The 23054-nt window shown below is 38.8% G+C and overlaps 3 protein-coding genes across 4 annotated transcripts; 2 read left to right on the plus strand and 1 right to left on the minus strand.

The window, feature by feature from the left end:
* Nucleotides 1–903: 903 nt before the first annotated feature.
* On the plus strand, nucleotides 904–5407 carry exosc6 (exosome component 6). The gene is made up of 2 exons (XM_087797417.1): nucleotides 904–1189; nucleotides 4478–5407. The coding sequence occupies exons 1-2, from the start codon at nucleotides 912–914 to the stop codon at nucleotides 5022–5024; spliced, it is 825 nt and encodes a 274-aa protein (XP_087653543.1). The 5' UTR covers nucleotides 904–911; the 3' UTR covers nucleotides 5025–5407.
* A 574-nt stretch (nucleotides 5408–5981) lies between these two features.
* On the plus strand, nucleotides 5982–9520 carry tmem17 (transmembrane protein 17). Its single transcript, XM_087797984.1, has 5 exons — nucleotides 5982–6136; nucleotides 6258–6361; nucleotides 8995–9108; nucleotides 9162–9305; nucleotides 9365–9520. Exons 1-5 carry the CDS (start codon nucleotides 6037–6039, stop codon nucleotides 9440–9442), a joined length of 540 nt encoding a protein of 179 aa, XP_087654110.1. The 5' UTR covers nucleotides 5982–6036; the 3' UTR covers nucleotides 9443–9520.
* agbl2 (AGBL carboxypeptidase 2) lies at nucleotides 8989–22954 on the minus strand. 2 transcript variants are annotated; one of them, XM_087797982.1, is made up of 15 exons: nucleotides 22813–22954; nucleotides 21620–21731; nucleotides 20709–20882; nucleotides 20544–20651; nucleotides 18031–18178; nucleotides 17712–17967; nucleotides 16349–16747; nucleotides 16122–16264; nucleotides 13246–13405; nucleotides 12557–12683; nucleotides 12013–12113; nucleotides 11853–11950; nucleotides 11098–11161; nucleotides 10949–11028; nucleotides 8989–9096 (listed from the first exon to the last, which is right to left on the minus strand). In XM_087797982.1, exons 1-15 carry the CDS (start codon nucleotides 22861–22863, stop codon nucleotides 9084–9086), a joined length of 2034 nt encoding a protein of 677 aa, XP_087654108.1. In that variant the 5' UTR covers nucleotides 22864–22954; the 3' UTR covers nucleotides 8989–9083. The 2 variants fall into 2 exon arrangements, with proteins under 2 accessions (XP_087654108.1, XP_087654109.1); XM_087797983.1 differs by lacking the exon at nucleotides 8989–9096 and having other exon boundaries at nucleotides 10710–11028.
* Nucleotides 22955–23054: the final 100 nt, after the last annotated feature.

The following is a 23054-nucleotide window of genomic DNA, read 5'->3' on the forward strand; positions in this document are numbered from 1 at the left end:
GGATTTATGTCAAGAATGTTTGGATATATGTTTAAATAAATCAATAAATATACGTTATTTAGAGATCAAATATCAAACATGATTAAAACCATTACGTTCAGAGACAGTTGACGTTCAACTGGAGAGTAAAGATGGTAGAAAACGACAAAAACTTTAAATTATTTGTACAGTATTAAACAAAAATCATGCCAGTCCCAGCAGATATTATTATTATTATCATTATTGTTAATGTATTATGTCTTTAATAAACCAATAGGATATTTAAAAAAAATAAAAAAATAAACTCTTATTCCGGAATAAATTTGCCTGAAACTGCACTTCCTGTGACGTAACTTTGTTAGTTTTGTTGATATTCTGTTTATTAGTTAATTATTTAAGTATTGTTGATTATTTATTTGTATTTATTTAATGTCTTATTTAATGTCAATTGTCTCCTTCATGTTTTGAGAGAAATACAATTTATGCTGTATGTCTTGATACATGTTTATTTTATATATATAATATACATGTATTTGTTATATTCAAGTAATTTTATTGTCAAATATATATATATATATAGGAAAGGCGCTATATAAACAAAATTTTTATTATTATTATATACATATATATATATTTGACAATAAAATTACTTGAATATAACAAATACTATAGAAATAACATAAAATCAATGGTGTTGTCTTTTAACCGGAAAAACAAACCCTCAAGTTTTGTGAACGTTTTAATTTCAAATTCAAAGAAGTGAATCTATATAGTGATATATTTAAACCGCTGAGTTCATCGCTTTATTAAATTATTAAAAAAAAAAAAGGGAAATCGTTTGCGGAACCACTTAGAACTTCTCAGAACATGTTTCCGGGGGGAACCGTTTTTACGTCGGACCGTTTCTCACGCGCCTGCTCGGACGACACAACATGCCGGTGGATACGAAGAGAGTCCGCGGGCCTGAGCTCTCCCAGAGTCCGGCTCTGTTCGCCCGCGAGGAGCCGCTGGTCGTCGCCCGGAAGGGACCGAGGAGCGACGGTCGCCAGCGGGACCAGGTGGACGTGCGGCCGGTGTTCGTGAGGTGCGGACTCGTGAGTCAAGCCAAGGGATCCTCGTACATGGAGGCTGGAGACACGAAGATGATGTGTTGCGTTTACGGACCGAGAGAAACTGAGAGGAAAGATGAGACTGACATGAAGAGTGGAAGGTATTTATATACATTTATATACTTATATATATATATACATGTTTTTAAGATGAGACTGACATGAAGAGTGGAAGGTATTTATATTCATTTATATACTTGTATATACTTATATATATATATATATACATGTTTTTAAGATGAGACTGACATGAAGAGTGGAAGGTATTTATATACATTTATATACTTGTATATACTTATATATATATATATATACATGTTTTTAAGATGAGACTGACATGAAGAGTGGAAGGTATTTATATACATTTATATACTTATATATACTTATATATATATACATGTTTTTAAGATGAGACTGACATGAAGAGTGGAAGGTATTTATATACATTTATATACTTATATATATATATATATATATATACATGTTTTTAAGATGAGACTGACATGAAGAGTGGAAGGTATTTATATACATTTATATACTTATATATACTTATATATATATATACATGTTTTTAAGATGAGACTGACATGAAGAGTGGAAGGTATTTATATACATTTATATATATACATGTATATATACATGTTTTTAAGATGAGACTGACATGAAGAGTGGAAGGTATTTATATACATTTATATACTTATATATACTTATATATATATATACATGTTTTTAAGATGAGACTGACATGAAGAGTGGAAGGTATTTATATACATTTATATATATACATTTATATATACATGTTTTTAAGATGAGACTGACATGAAGAGTGGAAGGTATTTATATACATTTATATACTTATATATACTTATATATATATATACATGTTTTTAAGATGAGACTGACATGAAGAGTGGAAGGTATTTATATACATTTATATATATACATGTATATATACATGTTTTTAAGATGAGACTGACATGAAGAGTGGAAGGTATTTATATACATTTATATACTTATATATATATATATATATATATATATACATGTTTTTAAGATGAGACTGACATGAAGAGTGGAAGGTATTTATATACATTTATATACTTATATATACTTATATATATATATACATGTTTTTAAGATGAGACTGACATGAAGAGTGGAAGGTATTTATATACATTTATATATATACATGTATATATACATGTTTTTAAGATGAGACTGACATGAAGAGTGGAAGGTATTTATATACATTTATATACTTATATATACTTATATATATATATACATGTTTTTAAGATGAGACTGACATGAAGAGTGGAAGGTATTTATATACATTTATATATATACATTTATATATACATGTTTTTAAGATGAGACTGACATGAAGAGTGGAAGGTATTTATATACATTTATATACTTATATATACTTATATATATATATACATGTTTTTAAGATGAGACTGACATGAAGAGTGGAAGGTATTTATATACATTTATATATATACATGTATATATACATGTTTTTAAGATGAGACTGACATGAAGAGTGGAAGGTATTTATATACATTTATATACTTATATATACTTGTAAATATATATACATGTTTTTAAGATGAGACTGACATGAAGAGTGGAAGGTATTTATATACATTTATATACTTATATATACTTATATATATATATACATGTTTTTAAGATGAGACTGACATGAAGAGTGGAAGGTATTTATATACATTTATATACTTATATATACTTATATATATATATATATATACATGTTTTTAAGATGAGACTGACATGAAGAGTGGAAGGTATTTATATACATTTATATACTTATATATACTTATATATATATATACATGTTTTTAAGATGAGACTGACATGAAGAGTGGAAGGTATTTATATACATTTATATACTTATATATACTTATATATATATACATGTTTTTAAGATGAGACTGACATGAAGAGTGGAAGGTATTTATATACATTTATATACTTATATATACTTATATATATATATACATGTTTTTAAGATGAGACTGACATGAAGAGTGGAAGGTATTTATATACATTTATATACTTATATATACTTATATATATATATACATGTTTTTAAGATGAGACTGACATGAAGAGTGGAAGGTATTTATATACATTTATATACTTATATATACTTATATATATATATACATGTTTTTAAGATGAGACTGACATGAAGAGTGGAAGGTATTTATATACTTATAAATACTTATATATATATACATGTTTTTAAGATGAGACTGACATGAAGAGTGGAAGGTATTTATATACATTTATATACTTATATATACTTATATATATACATGTTTTTAAGATGAGACTGACATGAAGAGTGGAAGGTATTTATATACATTTATATACTTATATATACTTGTATATATATATATGCATGTTTTTAAGATGAGACTGACATGAAGAGTGGAAGGTATTTATATACATTTATATACTTATATATACTTATATATATATATACATGTTTTTAAGATGAGACTGACATGAAGAGTGGAAGGTATTTATATACATTTATATACTTATATATACTTGTATATATATATACATGTTTTTAAGATGAGACTGACATGAAGAGTGGAAGGTATTTATATACTTATAAATACTTATATATATATACATGTTTTTAAGATGAGACTGACATGAAGAGTGGAAGGTATTTATATACTTATATATATATATATATACATGTTTTTAAGATGAGACTGACATGAAGAGTGGAAGGTATTTATATACATTTATATACTTATATATACTTATATATACATGTTTTTAAGATGAGACTGACATGAAGAGTGGAAGGTACTTTTATTTATTTATATACTCATATATACATATATATACACTTATATACATGTTTTTAAGATGAGACTGACATGAAGAGTGGAAGGTATTTTTATTTATTTATATACTCATATATACATATATATACACGTATATACATGTTTTTAAGATGAGACTGACATAAAGTGTGGAAGTGTGGAAATGTGAGTTCTACTAGAGCAGCCAGTGAAGAGTTTGAAGGAGAAATGTGAGTTCTTCTACTAGAGCAGCCAGTGAAGAGTTTGAAGGAGAAATGTGAGTTCTTCTACTAGAGCAGCCAGTGAAGAGTTTGAAGGAGAAATGTGAGTTCTTCTACTAGAGCGGCTCAGAATTCTGGCTGCAGAGTTTAGTATGAACTGCAGGCGAGACACATCCTTCTGGTTTAGACACTAAATAAACTGTTAGAATAGTGTCAACGACACAAACACTTGGATTATAAGATCCAGATCATGATTGCTCTTCTCTACATGTTTCTTGCACCTGCTGATGTTCTTTCACCCTCCGTCCACCACCAGGTTAACCACGGACATGCGGTTCGCTCCGTTCTCCTGCCCGGAGCGAGGCTCCTGGATCCAGAGCGGTCAGGACAAGGACTTCTCGCTGAGGCTGCACGAGAGCCTCCAGCCGGCGCTGTGCCTCCACAAGTACCCTCGCTCTCAGATCGAGGTCAACGTCATGGTGCTGGAGAACGGCGGCTCCGTCATGGCTCACGCCGTCACCTGCGCCTCCATGGCTCTCGCCGACGCCGGCATCGAGATGTACGACCTGGTGCTGGGCTGCGCCGTGCGACAGGACGGACCCTCGTACGTGGTGGACCCCACCTACCTGGAGGAGAACCTCCGCTCTTCGGTGGACCTCGCTAACGTGGGCAGCCTGATGGTGGCCTTCATGCCCAGCTTGAACCAGATCTCAGGTCTGCAGTCCGACGGGGAGATGACGCAGGAGACCCTGAGCGCGGGGGTGAGGGTCTGCATCGAGGGGTGCTACAAGATCTACCCGGTCGTTCAACAGGCTTTGGCTAAAGCTGTTCGCAGAGTCGCTCCTCCGCCCTCAGAGTCCTGATCTTTTTTTAGCTTCTTAATGGATTCACGGTGACGATGCTGCCTTCAATGTGTCAAATATGTTTGTACAACAATTTCATAAAGAAATGAACCACATAAAATACAATTACATTTTCTTTATTAGGATCGTCTTGTTTTTGAAAGGATTCGCTTGCATTGACATTAACAGAAAATCAATGCATTATTTACCTAGTTTCTATTTTTGTACACCCCCCCCCTCCAGGTACTATTAAATCAAAGTTTATTAAATATTAAGTGACCATGTTTTCTACAGACATATTCTTATTCTGAGAAACTTGTGATTTTCATTTGAATCGTTTTCACGACCTCTTAAAGTTGCAATTAAATAAAGTATGAAAGTGTAAAGTGACTTAAAATGTACACTTTCCTGCACATGATCAGCACATATTATAAGGTAAGTTAAGGTCATTCAAATACCTTCTCTTTTTTAACTAAAATTCAAATATCTTATGAACATTTTGTCCATGATAATAATAATTATATTTGACCTTTTATGACATTAGGTTGACTTTCACCTCTGAAACAAGGAACAACAAACCCGTTTACACACCACGAGAAGTGATAAAACTAGACCCCCAGAAGCCCCGGTCTGGACCCACATACTCACAGAAGTCACTGATCTTCACAGAGAACCAGACGCACCTCGAAGTACATTTTACTAAAGACGTCACAATCTCATCTAATTTCTTCAAGTATCATCCCCTGGATAGAAGCTGGCAAAGGACAATTAAAATGTATTCAATCATATCAGGAAACAAGATGAGTTTTACCAACTTTATATCAAACGTATGTTCGGTCTTGGTGTTTGGTTTTATCTGATTTCATTCTATTCTGTATCAGCCAATAAAATAATCTAATAAACTCGCCAGTAGGGGGCGTGTTAACATTTTCGGGGAAGAAACGTCAATTCTATGGGAATAAGAAGAAGAACCACGATTTCATGGTTGTCAAGGAAACGGCTCGTAAGAGAGGCTCTTCTCTTCCTAAACATCATGGACCTCCCTGAGACTCTCAGGAGACGTTTGGACGACTTTTCCAGGAATGTTTTATTCGAACAGAGTCGCAGTGAACCTGCGCCCAAAGACCCCCGAGGTGAAGGTTAGCGTAGTTAGCATCCGAAGCTAACCTATGATGCACTTTCACTTTCACTGAAAGTTTCTTCATAATATTTATTCAATATCAGAAATGCCTGCGTTTGTCTTCTGTCTTACAGACAAGCGTGTTCTGTCCAGCCTTCCTCTCCAGATGTCTCTGTTCTTTAACATGTGGTTCTTCCCCTGGTGGTGGATCAGTGAAGGTGTGATGTTGCATCTGAAGGTAAACAATGATACTAGAAGATCCATAATGTTGTCCAACACTGAAGGTAAACAATGATACTAGAAGATCCATAATGTTGTCCAACACTGAAGCTAAACAATGACACTAGAAGATCCATAATGTTGTCCAACACTGAAGGTAAACAATGACACTAGAAGATCCATAATGTTGTCCAACACTGAAGGTAAACAATGACACTAGAAAATCCATAATGTTGTCCAACACTGAAGGTAAACAATGACACTAGAAGATCCATAATGTTGTCCAACACTGAAGGTAAACAATGACACTAGAAGATCCATAATGTTGTCCAACACTGAAGCTAAACAATGACACTAGAAGATCCATAATATTGTCCAACACTGAAGGTAAACAATGACACTAGAAGATCTATAATGTTGTCCAACACTGAAGGTAAACAATGACACTAGAAGATCCATAATGTTGTCCAACACTGAAGCTAAACAATGACACTAGAAGATCCATAATGTTGTCCAACACTGAAGGTAAACAATGATACTAGAAGATCCATAATGTTGTCCAACACTGAAGGTAAACAATGACACTAGAAGATCCAAAATGTTATCCAACACTGAAGGTAAACAATGACACTAGAAGATCCATAATGTTGTCCAACACTGAAGGTAAACAATGACACTAGAAGATCCATAATGTTGTCCAACACTGAAGCTAAACAATGACACTAGAAGATCCATAATGTTGTCCAACACTGAAGGTAAACAATGACACTAGAAGATCCATAATGTTGTCCAACACTGAAGGTAAACAATGACACTAGAAGATCCATAATGTTGTCCAAAACTGAAGGTAAACAATGACACGAGAAGATCCATAATGTTGTCCAACACTGAAGGTAAACAATGACACTAGAAGATCCATAATGTTGTCCAACACTGAAGGTAAACAATGACACTAGAAGATCCATAATGTTGTCCAACACTGAAGGTAAACAATGACACTAGAAGATCCATAATGTTGTCCAACACTGAAGCTAAATAATGACACTAGAAGATCCAAAATGTTGTCCAACACTGAAGGTAAACAATGACACTAGAAGATCCATAATGTTGTCCAACACTGAAGGTAAACAATGACACTAGAAGATCCATAATGTTGTCCAACACTGAAGGTAAACAATGACACTAGAAGATCCATAATGTTGTCCAACACTGAAGGTAAACAATGACACTAGAAGATCCATAATGTTGTCCAACACTGAAGCTAAATAATGACACTAGAAGATCCATAATGTTGTCCAACACTGAAGGTAAACAATGACACTAGAAGATCCATAATGTTGTCCAACACTGAAGGTAAACAATGACACTAGAAGATCCATAATGTTGTCCAACACTGAAGGTAAACAATGACACTAGAAGATCCATAATGTTGTCCAACACTGAAGCTAAACAATGACACTAGAAGATCCATAATGTTGTCCAACACTGAAGGTAAACAATGACACTAGAAGATCCATAATGTTGTCCAACACTGAAGGTAAACAATGACACTAGAAGATCCATAATGTTGTCCAACACTGAAGGTAAACAATGACACTAGAAGATCCATAATGTTGTCCAACACTGAAGCTAAACAATGACACTAGAAGATCCATAATGTTGTCCAACACTGAAGGTAAACAATGACACTAGAAGATCCATAATGTTATCCAACACTGAAGGTAAACAATGACACTAGAAGATCCATAATGTTGTCCAACACTGAAGGTAAACAATGACACTAGAAGATCCATAATGTTGTCCAACACTGAAGGTAAACAATGACACTAGAAGATCCATAATGTTGTCCAACACTGAAGGTAAACAATGACACTAGAAGATCCATAATGTTGTCCAACACTGAAGGTAAACAATGACACTAGAAGATCCATAATGTTGTCCAACACTGAATGTAAACAATGACACTAGAAGATCTAAAATGTTGTCCAACACTGAAGGTAAACAATGACACTAGAAGATCCATAATGTTGTCCAACACTGAAGGTAAACAATGACACTAGAAGATCCATAATGTTGTCCAACACTGAAGGTAAACAATGACACTAGAAGATCCATAATGTTGTCCAACACTGAAGGTAAACAATGACACTAGAAGATCCATAATGTTGTCCAACACTGAAGGTAAACAATGACACTAGAAGATCCATAATGTTGTCCAACACTGAATGTAAACAATGACACTAGAAGATCCAAAATGTTATCCAACACTGAAGCTAAACAATGACACTAGAAGATCCAAAATGTTGTCCAACACTGAAGGTAAACAATGACACTAGAAGATCTAAAATGTTCTCCAACAAACTTCCACACAGCAGTAAATAAGTAGTAGTTCTTATAAACCATAACCTGTTTCTCGGTTTAAATTGAAAAAAAAAAAAGGTTCTTCATGCTATGAGTACTTTAAACGTTAAATACGTTTAAAAATATTACATTGTGGTGTAACATGTTATTTGTCTCTAAAGCGAAGCCCATTCGCTTTTCTTTTTACGTGAAATATTGCATTTTTATGTGCTATAGTAATATTTATTTAGAAAACAAGTCCCGTAAATAGTGAGCAGTAAAGATAAACTGACCAAAGAGAATCTCTTCCAGTACCCTAACCTGCCCGACTACTACAAGTTCATCCTGGTCACCGTCCTGATCCTCATGACCCTGATCGAGGCCATCCGTCTGTACCTGGGCTACACGGGGAACCTCCACGAGAAGGTAAGCGTTCATCTGCTCGGTCGCGACACACCATGACATCTGCTTCTGTCCAGGTCCCAGAGTTGGCTGGATTCTGGCTGCTGAGCATCTTGCTTCAGTTCCCTCTGATCCTCTTCCAGCTCTTCAACGAGGCCGTCCTCGTTCAGCCTCTGGAGCGAGGCGTCCACATCGTGCTGGCGCTCTTCCTCCTCTCACAGGTGACACTCAAACATGCTTCCATGTGGCATTATTAGCTTCTTTTAAATGTTATTCTCAGGCTGTGTCTGGATTCGTGGCTCTGAGGGACCTGGTACGGAACACCGAGGATCAATTCCATCTCCGGCAGTTTGACTGATTTTCCTGACATTTTGTTCACCAATGTGCCTGAACGTATTTCACGAGGTTTTATTAAACGTTTTTATAAATTTGTAAATAAATATCATGAACTGTAACAGGTTTGTCATTTCATTTAAATCGACAAAACAATTAAAACATCCCATTTAAGGACCTGAAACTATAGACATATATACATAGACATATATACATGTATATATTTATATATCTATATACATATACATAGACGCCGCATCGACTGCTGCCACTAGAGAGGTGTGTATACAGGGCGGCCATCTTGGTACAGTGTCACTCACTCCTACAGTGCATTACGTCTATAGAGGAATGATGTGTTTACACTTTCACTAATCGTTTGTCAAGATATTTTCACAGGGTTTGTTGCTTGATAGACAGACAGACAGATAAATAAAAGGAAAATAACCCAGAAAAAAGTTATTAATTGCTTGAAGTTCTATTGCATTTGAGTATATTCTTCTTATTACAGAAGTTCTTATGTGTCAACAACTTTGTGGTTGTTTTTCAGAACATTCATGTCAAACGGCAGCTTCTATGTCCAGGAACTATCCAAGGTCTCGCCATAGTTGATAAATTATCATTATTATAATTATTATTATTATTATTATCCAAGCAGCCTGTATCATAGCTACATGTATGACGATTTGAACAAACCATTTGAAAATCGCTCCAGAATTCAGCAAATAAAAGTATTTTGTGATTGAGAAGTACCTTCTTCACTGCAGTTGTTGATGCTGCCTCTGATGACACTGAACCAAGATGGCGGCGCTTTATACACGTCCGTCTGCAGTCGATGCAGCGTCTATGTATATATGTCTATGTAAACACCTAAACAAATAGTCTATATATATTATAAAATGCCATTCTTGACTAAAAAAAATGGGCAGAATGATGACCACATGGTCACATGTCGACAGGATTTGAACATTTGTCCATTTAGAAATGTTCTTTTCCCTGAAAGGTTGACCTGAGAAATTCAAACAACTAAAACAGAAACCTGGAGCCTTGCAAATGTAAAGATCAAACAAAGCAAATGCTTGCAAAAGTTACAGCAAAAGATGTGATCACAAAATAAATAACAAGAAATACACGTCATTTTTCATGATGGACGTCAAACTATTTAAATGTTGCTTCTGTTCTGTTGTAAACCTCTAAGGTCACTCTCACCTCCTCGTACGCCGCAGCATCTTTCACCTTTGACCTTCTGATACGTCCTTTAAAACGTTCTTACTGAAAGCTCGACAATCACCGACTCGTCACGATGTAGTTTATTTTGTGTTCAACTTATGCCGTTCAAAACACGCAAAAACATCTTTGTCAGAGAATATTTTAGGGTCTAATGTGTCTTCCACCACTTTTCCTCTCATTTTTGATGGCGTCGCTTTTCTTTTGCTCGTAACTCTTGATGATCAGCGACCTTCAATCCGAGGATCTGTTCCCACCTCTGACGTGACGTGACGACTCCGACAAATGTTACAGCGAACGGTTTTACCTTCTCTTGTAATTGACACTCTTCGCTCGAAGAGCTTCCCTGGATCGAACCGTCTTCATTTCCTTCTTCATATCCGGAGACTGTTGGAAAGACATTCATGAGGAAACAAGTCTTTTCTGTCCTGCTATAGATCATCGACTCAAACTCACCTCAAACTGTTTCCTTTCATTCATTGAGAATCTGCCAGAGTCGCCGCTGTTAGAACCACTGGTGCTGAGAAGCAACGTTTTAAGTTAGCGTTTCAAGCCGTTGAGGAAACACAGAGCATTAATGATATTAAAGTTTCACCATCACAACATAAGAGAGACAGGAAGGCTTATCTAGTGGTTCTTTTATAATTATTAAGAATAAAGTATCAATCACTATTGAAAAAAATGGCATAAAAACTACATTAGAAAGGAGAAGTCGTTCATATTAATATTTCAATATATAATATTATATAATTAAATAAGGCCAATAAATCCTAAATATAGTTTTTAAAAGCCATGATACAAAAAGTCAATTATATTTGACTTAGAAGAAAAATAAAAACGTTTACATATTGTTTCAACGGTGGATTATAAGAAAATTAAATCGTAGTACTAATTTGAATCATCGACGGCCATTTTAGTATCAGAACAGAAACATCAAGTTGTCAGTAGTAAAACCTTCAACCTGGACAACACAAGGGCCCACATGGGAAAAATGAGATGATAGGACTTTGTTTTTATAAATGTTAGCATGCTAATGCTAATGCTAATAGATTAAGGTCACAAACTTAAAAGTTTCCATGAACCACACAGTAAACTTAGCCTGATGATGGTAAAAAAAACATGCACTGCTCACGTTTCATGAATGACTCACAGTTGAATCAAAGAACATTCCTTCTGATTTATTGTGAGTCGTACCTGAGCGAGACACTCACCTGGTATCAAACTCGTACAAGTTACATTTAGAACTGAATTCTCTGCTGAACCTCCTGCCAAATATCGACGCCCCGAGTTCTTCCAGGCAGCGGTTTCTCTGTGGAAAGAGGAATAAAATGGGTTCAAATCTCAATCGTATCCACGGTTCCTGTCACTCACCTCTGTGGGATCTGCATTATAATAGTCCAGCAGTGTGAGGCAGAAGTAGAAACCCAGAGTCTCCAGGTCTCTGGTGGTGAAGTGAGTTCCCAGACCGTCGCCTATGAAGCAGGACACGTTTCTTAGAACAATGAAGACAACGTGGACCGTAGAGCTGAACGAGTATTGAAACAAATATATAACTGCGATTATTTTTTCAATGTCCTGTTTTTTAATCTAATCAGTAAAGGATTAACTTTACATTCAAATGTATTTCTCTCTGATTCTCAAGATAAAGTTATGAAGTAATTTTTATGATCAAGTCACACTGTAGTTTGTTTCTTCTGCTGCTCTTTAGCTTCTCTAGACGTCACTGATCAACAGGTTCAAGCTTCTCTCTCCTCTTGCTCTCAGCGCCGCTCGCAACTCATTCTGACGACTCGACAATTAAATCAACATTCAATAAAATCAACCTCTGCGATATAATAATTGAATTTTTGAATATCACGATTATACCACAAATGCCATTCATCGTTCAGCCCTAGTGGACAGGAACTCAACACACCCATGGTGGTTCCTGCGATGCTGGCCTCCATAGTGAAGCTGTTCTTGATGCCGAGCCTCCACATGGTGACTCGTCCTGTTCCTTCTTTCTCCTTATCCACCTTCCAGTTACAGCTCTGGAAGCAGAACTGAGGACAGAAACACAAGTGCATGATGGATGAGTTAACAGAGGAAAGTTAACTATTAGCAAGAATTTCAACTATCGCTTTATCCCTTGTGGGGGTCGCGGGGAGACTATCCCAGTTTCATTTGGCGAGAGGCAGGGGACACCCTGGACAGGACGCCAGTCTGTCTCAGGACACACAAAGACAGACAACCATTCACACACACACTCATACCTACAGACAATTTCCCAAAGTTCTCAATCAACCCCTGTATGTTTTTGGACTGTGGGAGGAAACCGGAGTGTCCGGAGTAAACCCACACAACACGGGGAGAACATACTAACTACACACAGAAAGGTCACAAGTTAGCTCGACCTGGAAGCGACTGAGCTAACCACCTGTGCCCTACAATAATTTCACTAAGAAACGATTCACAGATGTTTCTAATCACACATTTAATATCCAACACCATTAGTTTTAGTTCCATTGATTCATCCTGACATGAAGTTACTTCTGTCTTGAATGACATTTCAAAAGAACGAACCACTTCAGTAGAGCGATACAATCGTACGGTCAAATACTTTACCTTGCCACCGGTATTCTTGCTCATCATCAGCGGGAAGACCTTCTCATGGAACTTGTGCGTTGAGCTTCTACTGTCCGAACATCCGTACATGAAGACGTTCTTCTTCCGACTGTGGCCGTGAAAGTCACAATACAAGACCACCTCTTGGTTCGCCATCAACCTGGTGGCAGGAGAGCTGTGGTCAGCAAGAACTCGACTGAACACAAAAGAACTAGAGCAGCGGTAAATATCATAACCAGTTCTAATCTGCCGACTAAACGAAAGTGGATTCAAAAACACACCATGCTGTCAAAAGCAATACTACCGTAATTTCCGCACTATAAGGTGCAATTAAAATACTTTTTCTAAAAAATAGACGTGCGCCTTATAATCTGGAGCGCCATATACATGAACATTACCTGGTGGGTGACTTGTTTACAAACACTTTCATGACTCTGCGCCGACTGAGCCGACGAATTACGTCATTGCGTCATCACTGGGTGGGATTTATGACGCATGTCACATCATGGCGGACGCCTTTGGAGTGATATTACTGCCACTGGTTTGAGCGAGTGTGTCTTGGTTGTTGTACACTCAAAATCATTCTGCTGCTCAACCAGTCATACACGCGCGTTCAACATGTCATACACGTGCGCTCTAGCTGTCATACACGTGCGCTCTAGCTGTCATACACGTGCGTTCTAGCTGTCATACACGTGCGCTCTAGCTGTCATACAAGTGCGTTCTAGCTGTCATACACATGCGTTCTAGCTGTCATACACATGCGTTCAACATGTCATACACGTGCGCTCTAGCTGTCATACACGTGCGCTCTAGCTGTCATACACGTGCGTTCTAGCTGTCATACACGTGCGCTCTAGCTGTCATACACGTGCGTTCTAGCTGTCATACACGTGCGTTCTAGCTGTCATACACGTGCGTTCTAGCTGTCATACACGTGCGTTCTAGCTGTCATACAAGTGCGTTCTAGCTGTCATACACATGTGCTCTAGCTGTCATACACGTGCGCTCTAGCTGTCATACACGTGCGTTCTAGCTGTCATACACGTGCGTTCTAGCTGTCATACACGTGCGCTCTAGCTGTCATACACGTGCGCTCTAGCTGTCATACACGTGCGCTCTAGCTGTCATACACGTGCGTTCTAGCTGTCATACACGTGCGCTCTAGCTGTCATACACGTGCGCTCTAGCTGTCATACACGTGCGCTCTAGCTGTCATACACGTGCGTTCTAGCTGTCATACACGTGCGTTCTAGCTGTCATACACGTGCGTTCTAGCTGTCATACACGTGCGCTCTAGCTGTCATACACGTGCGTTCTAGCTGTCATACACGTGCGTTCTAGCTGTCATACATGTGCGTTCTAGCTGTCATACACGTGCGTTCTAGCTGTCATACACGTGCGCTCTAGCTGTCATACACGTGCGTTCTAGCTGTCATACACGTGCGTTCTAGCTGTCATACACGTGCGTTCTAGCTGTCATACACGTGCACTCTAGCTGTCATACACGTGCACTCTAGCTGTCATACATGTGCGCTCTAGCTGTCATACACGTGCGTTCTAGCTGTCATACACGTGCGTTCTAGCTGTCATACACGTGCGCTCTAGCTGTCATACACGTGCGCTCTAGCTGTCATACACGTGCGTTCTAGCTGTCATACACGTGCGTTCTAGCTGTCATACACGTGCGTTCTAGCTGTCATACACGTGCGTTCTAGCTGTCATACACGTGCGCTCTAGCTGTCATACACGTGCGCTCTAGCTGTCATACACGTGCGCTCTAGCTGTCATACACGTGCGTTCTAGCTGTCATACACGTGCGTTCTAGCTGTCATACACGTGCGTTCTAGCTGTCATACAGGTGCGCTCTAGCTGTCATACACGTGCGTTCTAGCTGTCATACACGTGCGTTCTAGCTGTCATACACGTGCGCTCTAGCTGTCATACACGTGCGCTCTAGCTGTCTTACACGTGCGCTCTAGCTGTCATACACGTGCGTTCTAGCGGTCATACACGTGCGTTCTAGCTGTCATACACGTGCGCTCTAGCTGTACTACACGTGCGTTCTAGCTGTCATACACGTGCGTTCTAGCTGTCATACACGTGCGCTCTAGCTGTCATACACGTGCGCTCTAGCTGTCATACACGTGCGCTCTAGCTGTCATACACGTGCGCTCTAGCTGTCATACACGTGCGTTCTAGCTGTCATACACATGCGCTCTAGTTGTCATACAAGTGCGTTCTAGCTGTCATACACGTGCGCTCTAGCTGTCATACACGTGCGCTCTAGCTGTCATACACGTGCGTTCTAGCTGTCATACACGTGCGCTCCAGCTGTCATACACGTGCGTTCTAGCTGTCATACACGTGCGCTCTAGCTGTCATACACGTGCGTTCTAGCTGTCATACACGTGCGTTCTAGCTGTCATACACGTGCGTTCTAGCTGTCATACACGTGCGTTCTAGCCGTCATACACGCGCTCAACTTCTCTGCTGCTCGCTCAACTTTTGTCTGCTCACAACCCCAGTCTCACGCGCTGCTGCTCGAAGCCTTTAAACATCATTTGAACATCGTTACCATGGGAGTGAACGGAGTGAATGCTTAATAAAGTTTGACTTTATCTGACTGTTTTGTTGACGTTCCCTTTAGCACAGCTTTATCTAGTGGATGATAACACAACCCCAGTCAAACGTTTGACTGTATATTTTATTCTATGCGCCTTATAATCCGGTGCAAACTATTTATGAAAACGGTTCTAAAATAGGCCATTCATTGAAGGTGCGCCTTATAATCCAGTGCGCCTTATAATGCGGAAAATACGGTATTCGTCCCACTGACTGCCTGTGAGCGAAGCATATAGTGGTTCAGGACTCACTTCTCCACCATTTCTCGGGTGTAATAGACACAGGGAAAGACGTTGGAGCGCATGGACTTGTAGTATCTGTTGAGGTCGTAGCCCGACAGAGAGCAGCGACTGTTGCCCACGATGACACCGTCTGGGTTTAACATGGGAATCACCTGAAATCATCAGGGTTGAGCCCAAACAAAAGTTAGTACTAATAACATGATGTTGAGAACGAATCAAGTCTGAATGTTTTTTACCTTGAAAACAAAAGTGTCTCTCAGCTGCTTAGCTTTCTTCGATGACCCGAGCAAGAATTTGAGAAACCCCTCCATCATCCACGACCCGTTGGTTTCTCCGGGGTGAACCCGGGCCGTCACCACCACCACCTTCTTCCTCTGGACATCCATCACGCTGGTCAGCGGCGAGGTCACGGTCAGTAGGTACACCGGGTTCCCCGCCAGGCTGTAGCACAACATCCGCAGTTTGCAGTAAGTGGCTATTTCGGGGTTGGAGGAGATCTGCCGCAGATAGTCCTGGAGTTTGGAATAGGTGTACGGGTAACACTGGGCCAGGTAGCAGGTGTCCAGGTCGTAGGGAAACTGCAGGGTCCAGGTGAGGGAGTACTGGGTCGGGTTGTTCTTGTCTTCAAATAAATCCTGAATACACACAAAGTTGAAGATCAGCTTCTTTGACCAGAAAGGTTAAATCATTAGTGTGTAGAACATCCAATATTGTCAGAAATCTAAGGTCTGTGAGAAGTGAATGATGTTAAAACCACTTCTGCTCTTGAACCTTATATTAGTTCCCTGAATAATTATAATGATTTCTTCTTTGTCTACTTGCATTTTTTTTTCTTGTTTTGAAAGATTCATCTCACTGGTGACAAGAGATCTCTGGACAAACTACTGTCCATCATGATCATCATCCTCTGAACACTGTCATCAGTGAACACATGTAGCACGAACGTTCCTCCCATGATGCAACACTAATAGACTCATGGACTTATTCATTCCTTGTGTTATTAGATGGTTTAATTCTGAGTTTGGGGGCAGAAGTGAAAAGATGACTCTATTCTATGTTAATCTTTGTATCTTTGTTTGATCTTTTTTTGACTTTTCTTTAGACTTAGATTGTGTCATCTTGAACTTTGTTTTTATTGCCCTTTGTTCTTGTTTCAAGAAATGATCATCTGTGTTGCTGTAAGCTTGAAAACTATTTCCCGAGTGAGACCTCCAGAGGATCAATAAAGTTCATCCATCCATCCATCCATCCATTCCTCCATCCATCCATCCCTCCATCCATCCCTCCATCCATCCCTCCCTCCCTCCCTCCCTCCCTCCCTCCCTCCCTCCATTCCTCCATCCATCCCTCCATCCATCCATCCATCCATCCATCCATCCATCCATCCATCCATCCATCCATCCCTCCCTCCATCCATCCATCCATCCATCCATCCATCCATCCCTCCATCCATCCATCTCACCCCCATGGTCATAGCATTGGACCACTGCCATATAACACCCATCCGACGAGCCTTGATGTCACGATGCTAACAGGATGCTAACAGGATGCTAACAGGATGCTAACAGGATGCTAACAGGATGCTAACAGGTGACTCACGTCCAGCAGGTTGCAGTAGTAGTGAATGTTGTTTCCTGTGCGCATCCATCCGACGCCCTTCTCTTTGGCCGCCGTCTCCGAGTAGATGAGCGGCTTCAAGCCCTGCTGGTACAAACTGTGAGGTTTGGTGAAGTTGACGATGGTGAAGCGATAGTTGACGTCCGTCCTCATGTTCCTGATCCGGAAGTAGAACCACTGCGTGTGTTTGTCCGTGTACATGTCCGTGCGCAGCGTCAGCTCGTAGTGGTACGGACCCCTGAGAGGGCGAGAGAGGTCGTGACCCCAGGGAAGGGTCGGAGAGGAACCAGGTCGTACTCACACTTGAACGACCTTCTGCAGGTTACCGCTTTCAAACCGCGACTCGAACTGAAGAGTGGGGAACGTCGGGGCGAACACGGGAGGAGGAGTTCCTTCTGTGGGGTTGATCACGACCACCTTGGCATTAGTGAAGCTGGGCAGCCTGCTGCCTGAACAGAACAAAGACATGTGATCCAAACATTGACCTGAGAGCGATACACCTGAGCTGTGTCTCTAATCACACACTTCTCTTAGTGCACTGGTCATCATCATCACTATCAGGATAGTGTACGTACTAACTAGTAACTAATCCTCCACAGATAGTATGTCTCAAATCACTTACTTCTCTTAGTATACTAGAAGTTAGTATCATCAGGATAGTGTACGTACTAACTAGTAACTAATCCTCCACAGATAGTATGTCTCAAATCACATACTTCTCTTAGTATACTAGAAGTTAGTATCATCAGGATAGTGTACGTACTAACTAGTAACTAATCCTCCACAGATAGTATGTCTCAAACATACTTCTCTTAGTATACTAGAAGTTAGTATCATCAGGATAGTGTACATACTAACTAGTAACTAATCCTCCACAGATAGTATGTCTCAAACATACTTCTCTTAGTATACTAGAAGTTAGTATCATCAGGATAGTGTACGTACTAACTAGTAACTAATCCTCCACAGATAGTATGTCTCAAACATACTTCTCTTAGTACACTAGAAGTTAGTATGCATCAGGATAGTGTACATACTAACTAGTAACTAATCCTCCACAGATAGTATGTCTCAAACATACTTCTCTTAGTATACTAGAAGTTAGTATCATCAGGATAGTGTACGTACTAACTAGTAACTAATCCTCCACAGATAGTATGTCTCAAACATACTTCTCTTAGTACACTAGAAGTTAGTATCATCAGGATAGTGTACATACTAACTAGTAACTAATCCTCCACAGATAGTATGTCTCAAACATACTTCTCTTAGTATACTAGAAGTTAGTATGCATCAGGATAGTGTACGTACTAACTAGTAACTAATCCTCCACAGATAGTATGTCTCAAACATACTTCTCTTAGTATACTAGAAGTTAGTATCATCAGGATAGTGTACGTACTAACTAGTAACTAATCCTCCACAGATAGTATGTCTCAAACATACTTCTCTTAGTACACTAGAAGTTAGTATCATCAGGATAGTGTACGTACTAACTAGTAACTAATCCTCCACAGATAGTATGTCTCAAACATACTTCTCTTAGTACACTAGAAGTTAGTATCATCAGGATAGTGTACGTACTAACTAGTCACTAATCCTCCACAGATAGTATGTCTCAAACATACTTCTCTTAGTATACTAGAAGTTAGTATCATCAGGATAGTGTACGTACTAACTAGTAACTAATCCTCCACAGATAGTATGTCTCAAATCAAACTCTGCTGCTACAAACTAACAGGAAATGACGCGACCATAGATGTATATACACAGACGCTGCATCGACTGTAGACGGACGTGCCTAACGTGCCGCCATCTTGGTTCAGTGTCATCAGTCAGCATTAACAACTTCTAAAATTATTATTATTATTTATTCGCTGAATTCTGGAGCGATTTTCAACGGTTTGGTCCGTTCAAATCGTCATACATGTAGCTATGATACAGGCTGCTTGGATAATCATAATAATAATTATAATAATGATCATTTAGCAACTATAGATAGACCTTGGATAGTTCCTGAAAATAGAAGCTGCCGTTTGACATTAATGTTTTGAAAAACAACCATAAAGTTGTTGACAAATAAGAACTTCTGTAATAAGAAGAATAAACTCAAATGCAATAGAACTTCAAGCAATAAAGACCTGACCGTTTTCTGGGTTATTTTCGTTTTTTTTTATGTCTGTCTGTTTCACAAACATACCCGTGAAAATATCTTGACAAATGAGCAATTTATGATGACTTTTATAGTGTAAACTCATCATTCCTCTAGACGTAATTGTAGGAGTGAGGGACACTGTACCAAGATGGCCGCCCTGTACACACACCGCTGTAATAGCAGCAGTCAATGCGGTGTCTATGTATATAGATGTATATGGACGCGACAGTTTCTTCTTCTACTACTATTTAACAATGATTTCGACCAGCTGTAGGAACACTATCGCCACCTGCTGGCAGCACGTTTGGTTTGGATCAAAAAAAATATTGGCGAGATATTTACGCCAGTATTAGAAGCGAAGACGTGTCATCCTCATACTGCTGCTGAAAATACACCTGCAAGTATATGTATGTACGTATATGTATGTACGCCGACAGAAGTTTACAACGTCAACGTCACTAAGACGGAGCCGTTTAGTGTAGAAAGTGTCCATCGATCCATACTCAGTTTTGTGGGCGTTTTAGTGACAATTTAGTGTGTATGGAGCACTACATTTAAATACTAAGAATTGAGACGCACTTATGCACTAAAAATAGTACTTTTAGGAGACAAGTATGCGATTTGAGACACAGCTCAGGTAAACCAAAGCACGAACTCACCCTCTTCGACACAATACACAATTCTCCTCATGGAAGATCTGAAGTTAATGTGTTCGCACTCGAACCCGGTCGGCTTGTAGAAAGGCTCAGGTCTCTCTGGCTCCCATTCTGGAATCACAAGTGAAGCGTTGACACTTGAGTTCGTGGGCGGGTCAATGTACTCACCTATGTGTCTGATGGCGTCGCACACCACCGTACACTCCGCGGGCCAGAAGGGGCGAGAGACGGACGGGATGACGACGACTTCTGCCGGAGCCTTCAGGCTGAAGATAGGTCTGGTGCCGTCAAAGTTGAGGACCATCTGCGTCGTCCCCAGAGTCTGGTTCAGGCTCTTGGCCACTGGAGGGAAATAATTGTATGTTTTCACTCACACCGTTACAGATGTACATCAACATGCACTTTTTATTGGATGATTAATTAAAAGGATTTTCTCATAGAAAAGTTCTTTGACAATACAATCACAGAATTTATTTATTTTTAAATAATGGCAACATCATGTTCTTTATCTTTATCTTTAGACTTAGATTATATCATCTTGTTCTTTCCCTTTATTTCTCTTTGATCTTGTTCTTATTTTGATGAATCATTGCTGTATTTGCTGTGGATAATTTGGAAAAAAAACAATTTCTACCTAAAGTTCTACCTAATAACTAATCAATACTTCAATTTCAAATATTTCGTTTTCATGCATGTTTTAGTAGTAGCGTATTTCAGCTTATTTCAATATTACTATTCACTTAACCCTAAGTAAGACGTTATATACACAATATGGCTTTATATCAATAATATCTATTACAATAGTTTACATTTTAAAACATGTTTATCATCATCATCAGGTTTTTATTAATGCCTGATTCGATTTTAATCTTTTTCGACCCAACTATGTTCAAATAAGCCTTATTTAGTTAGATAGTTTCTGTACATATTTATTACTATTTGTAACATACATTATTTAAATCATTGTTTGAGTACCAGACCACGCCCTTTATCAACTTCTCATTTAGCGTTTTTAAGAAAAATAAAAAAGTGAGAGAAGAGAATTAAAGTATGATCAAAATCATGCGTAAACCACTTACAGCGAGTCTTCTTCTGTGTTTCCTCCTCCGGGACATTCTGCGGGGGTTCCTTGTGGCTGTTCCACCAGTTCTTGATACTCGACGCAATCTTGGTGGTTCCTTTTTTTACCTGCTGAGAGAAATAAGTATTTGAATTATTTCTCTAAAACACACATTAACCCGTTTGACCACATGGACCATGAGCTTGAAGGACAAAATGAAACAGTAGCATCTACTTTTGAGTTTTGGAATAAATTACTGGGCAAATGGCAATTATCGTTTTATTTTTTTCGAACAAGTATCAACAAGTTGATCATCTGTGGTTGAAGCTGGACTCACTGGTGACATCACTGGACAAACTACTATCATCATGATCATCTCCCATGATGCAACACTGTCATCGGGGAACACATGGAGCACCAATGCTCCTCCCATGATGCAACACTAATAGACTCAGGGACTCATTCATTCCTCATGTTATTAGATTGTTTTAATTCTGAGTTTAGGGGCAGAAGTGAAAAGATGATTCTATTCATCCATCTATAAGTAAGTAAGAAATTTAAATTTGTAAAGCGCTTTTCCAGTCGAGGGTCACAAAGCGCTTAAACAATCAAAATAACACTCTTGAAGGAGTCAGTAGATCATGAAACACAGAGATAGACCATCAGTAGATTCTGATCCACAGACCTCAGAGCCCGAGCTGGGGTGTAAGTCTGGATCAGATCACTGATGAAGAGTTTGAAGGAGAAATGTGAGTTCTTCTACTAGAGCAGCCAGTGAAGAGTTTGAAGGAGAAATGTGAGTTCTTCTACTAGAGCAGCCAGTGAAGAGTTTGAAGGAGAAATGTGAGTTCTTCTACTAGAGCGGCTCAGAATTCTGGCTGCAGAGTTTAGTATGAACTGCAGGCGAGAAGATCCTTCTGGTTTAGACACTAAATAAACTGTGACAATAGTGTCAACGACACAAACACATGGATTATAAGATCCTGATCATGTTGTGACAACATTTTCCTAAGTTAAGAGATTTTTCTCAGTTGAATTAAACAGACTATCTATTCATAACCTAGATGTATTTATTTAATGTATTTACTGTACTATCATTTATTAAACAATCTTTTTTTGTAAAACATGATTATTGAACATGTCTCGACTGTTTTCTTTTCATGATATCAAACATAAAAAGGTTGAATTGAAAATGATAATTTGAAAACTCACCTGTGTGGCCCCTGAAGTGTCCTTCCTGGACCCCTCGCTCCTGCTGAACATGGACACAGGTGTTTGTGACGCACAAGTTTAAACCGAGTTGAGCTAAAGGCTAACTAGCTACACCGAAGCTAACTAGCATAGCATGACTCGACAGATCACTGCATCGCTGCTGAAACTCGATTCGGCAGAATTCATTTTGGAACTCACGCTTTTATACATTCAGTCATGTTTTATGCACGTGTCACAGGTGA

The sequence above is a fragment of the Callionymus lyra genome, chromosome 8 (assembly GCF_982586985.1).
Source record: "Callionymus lyra chromosome 8, fCalLyr1.hap1.1, whole genome shotgun sequence".
In the NCBI taxonomy this organism is placed as follows: domain Eukaryota; kingdom Metazoa; phylum Chordata; class Actinopteri; order Syngnathiformes; family Callionymidae; genus Callionymus; species Callionymus lyra.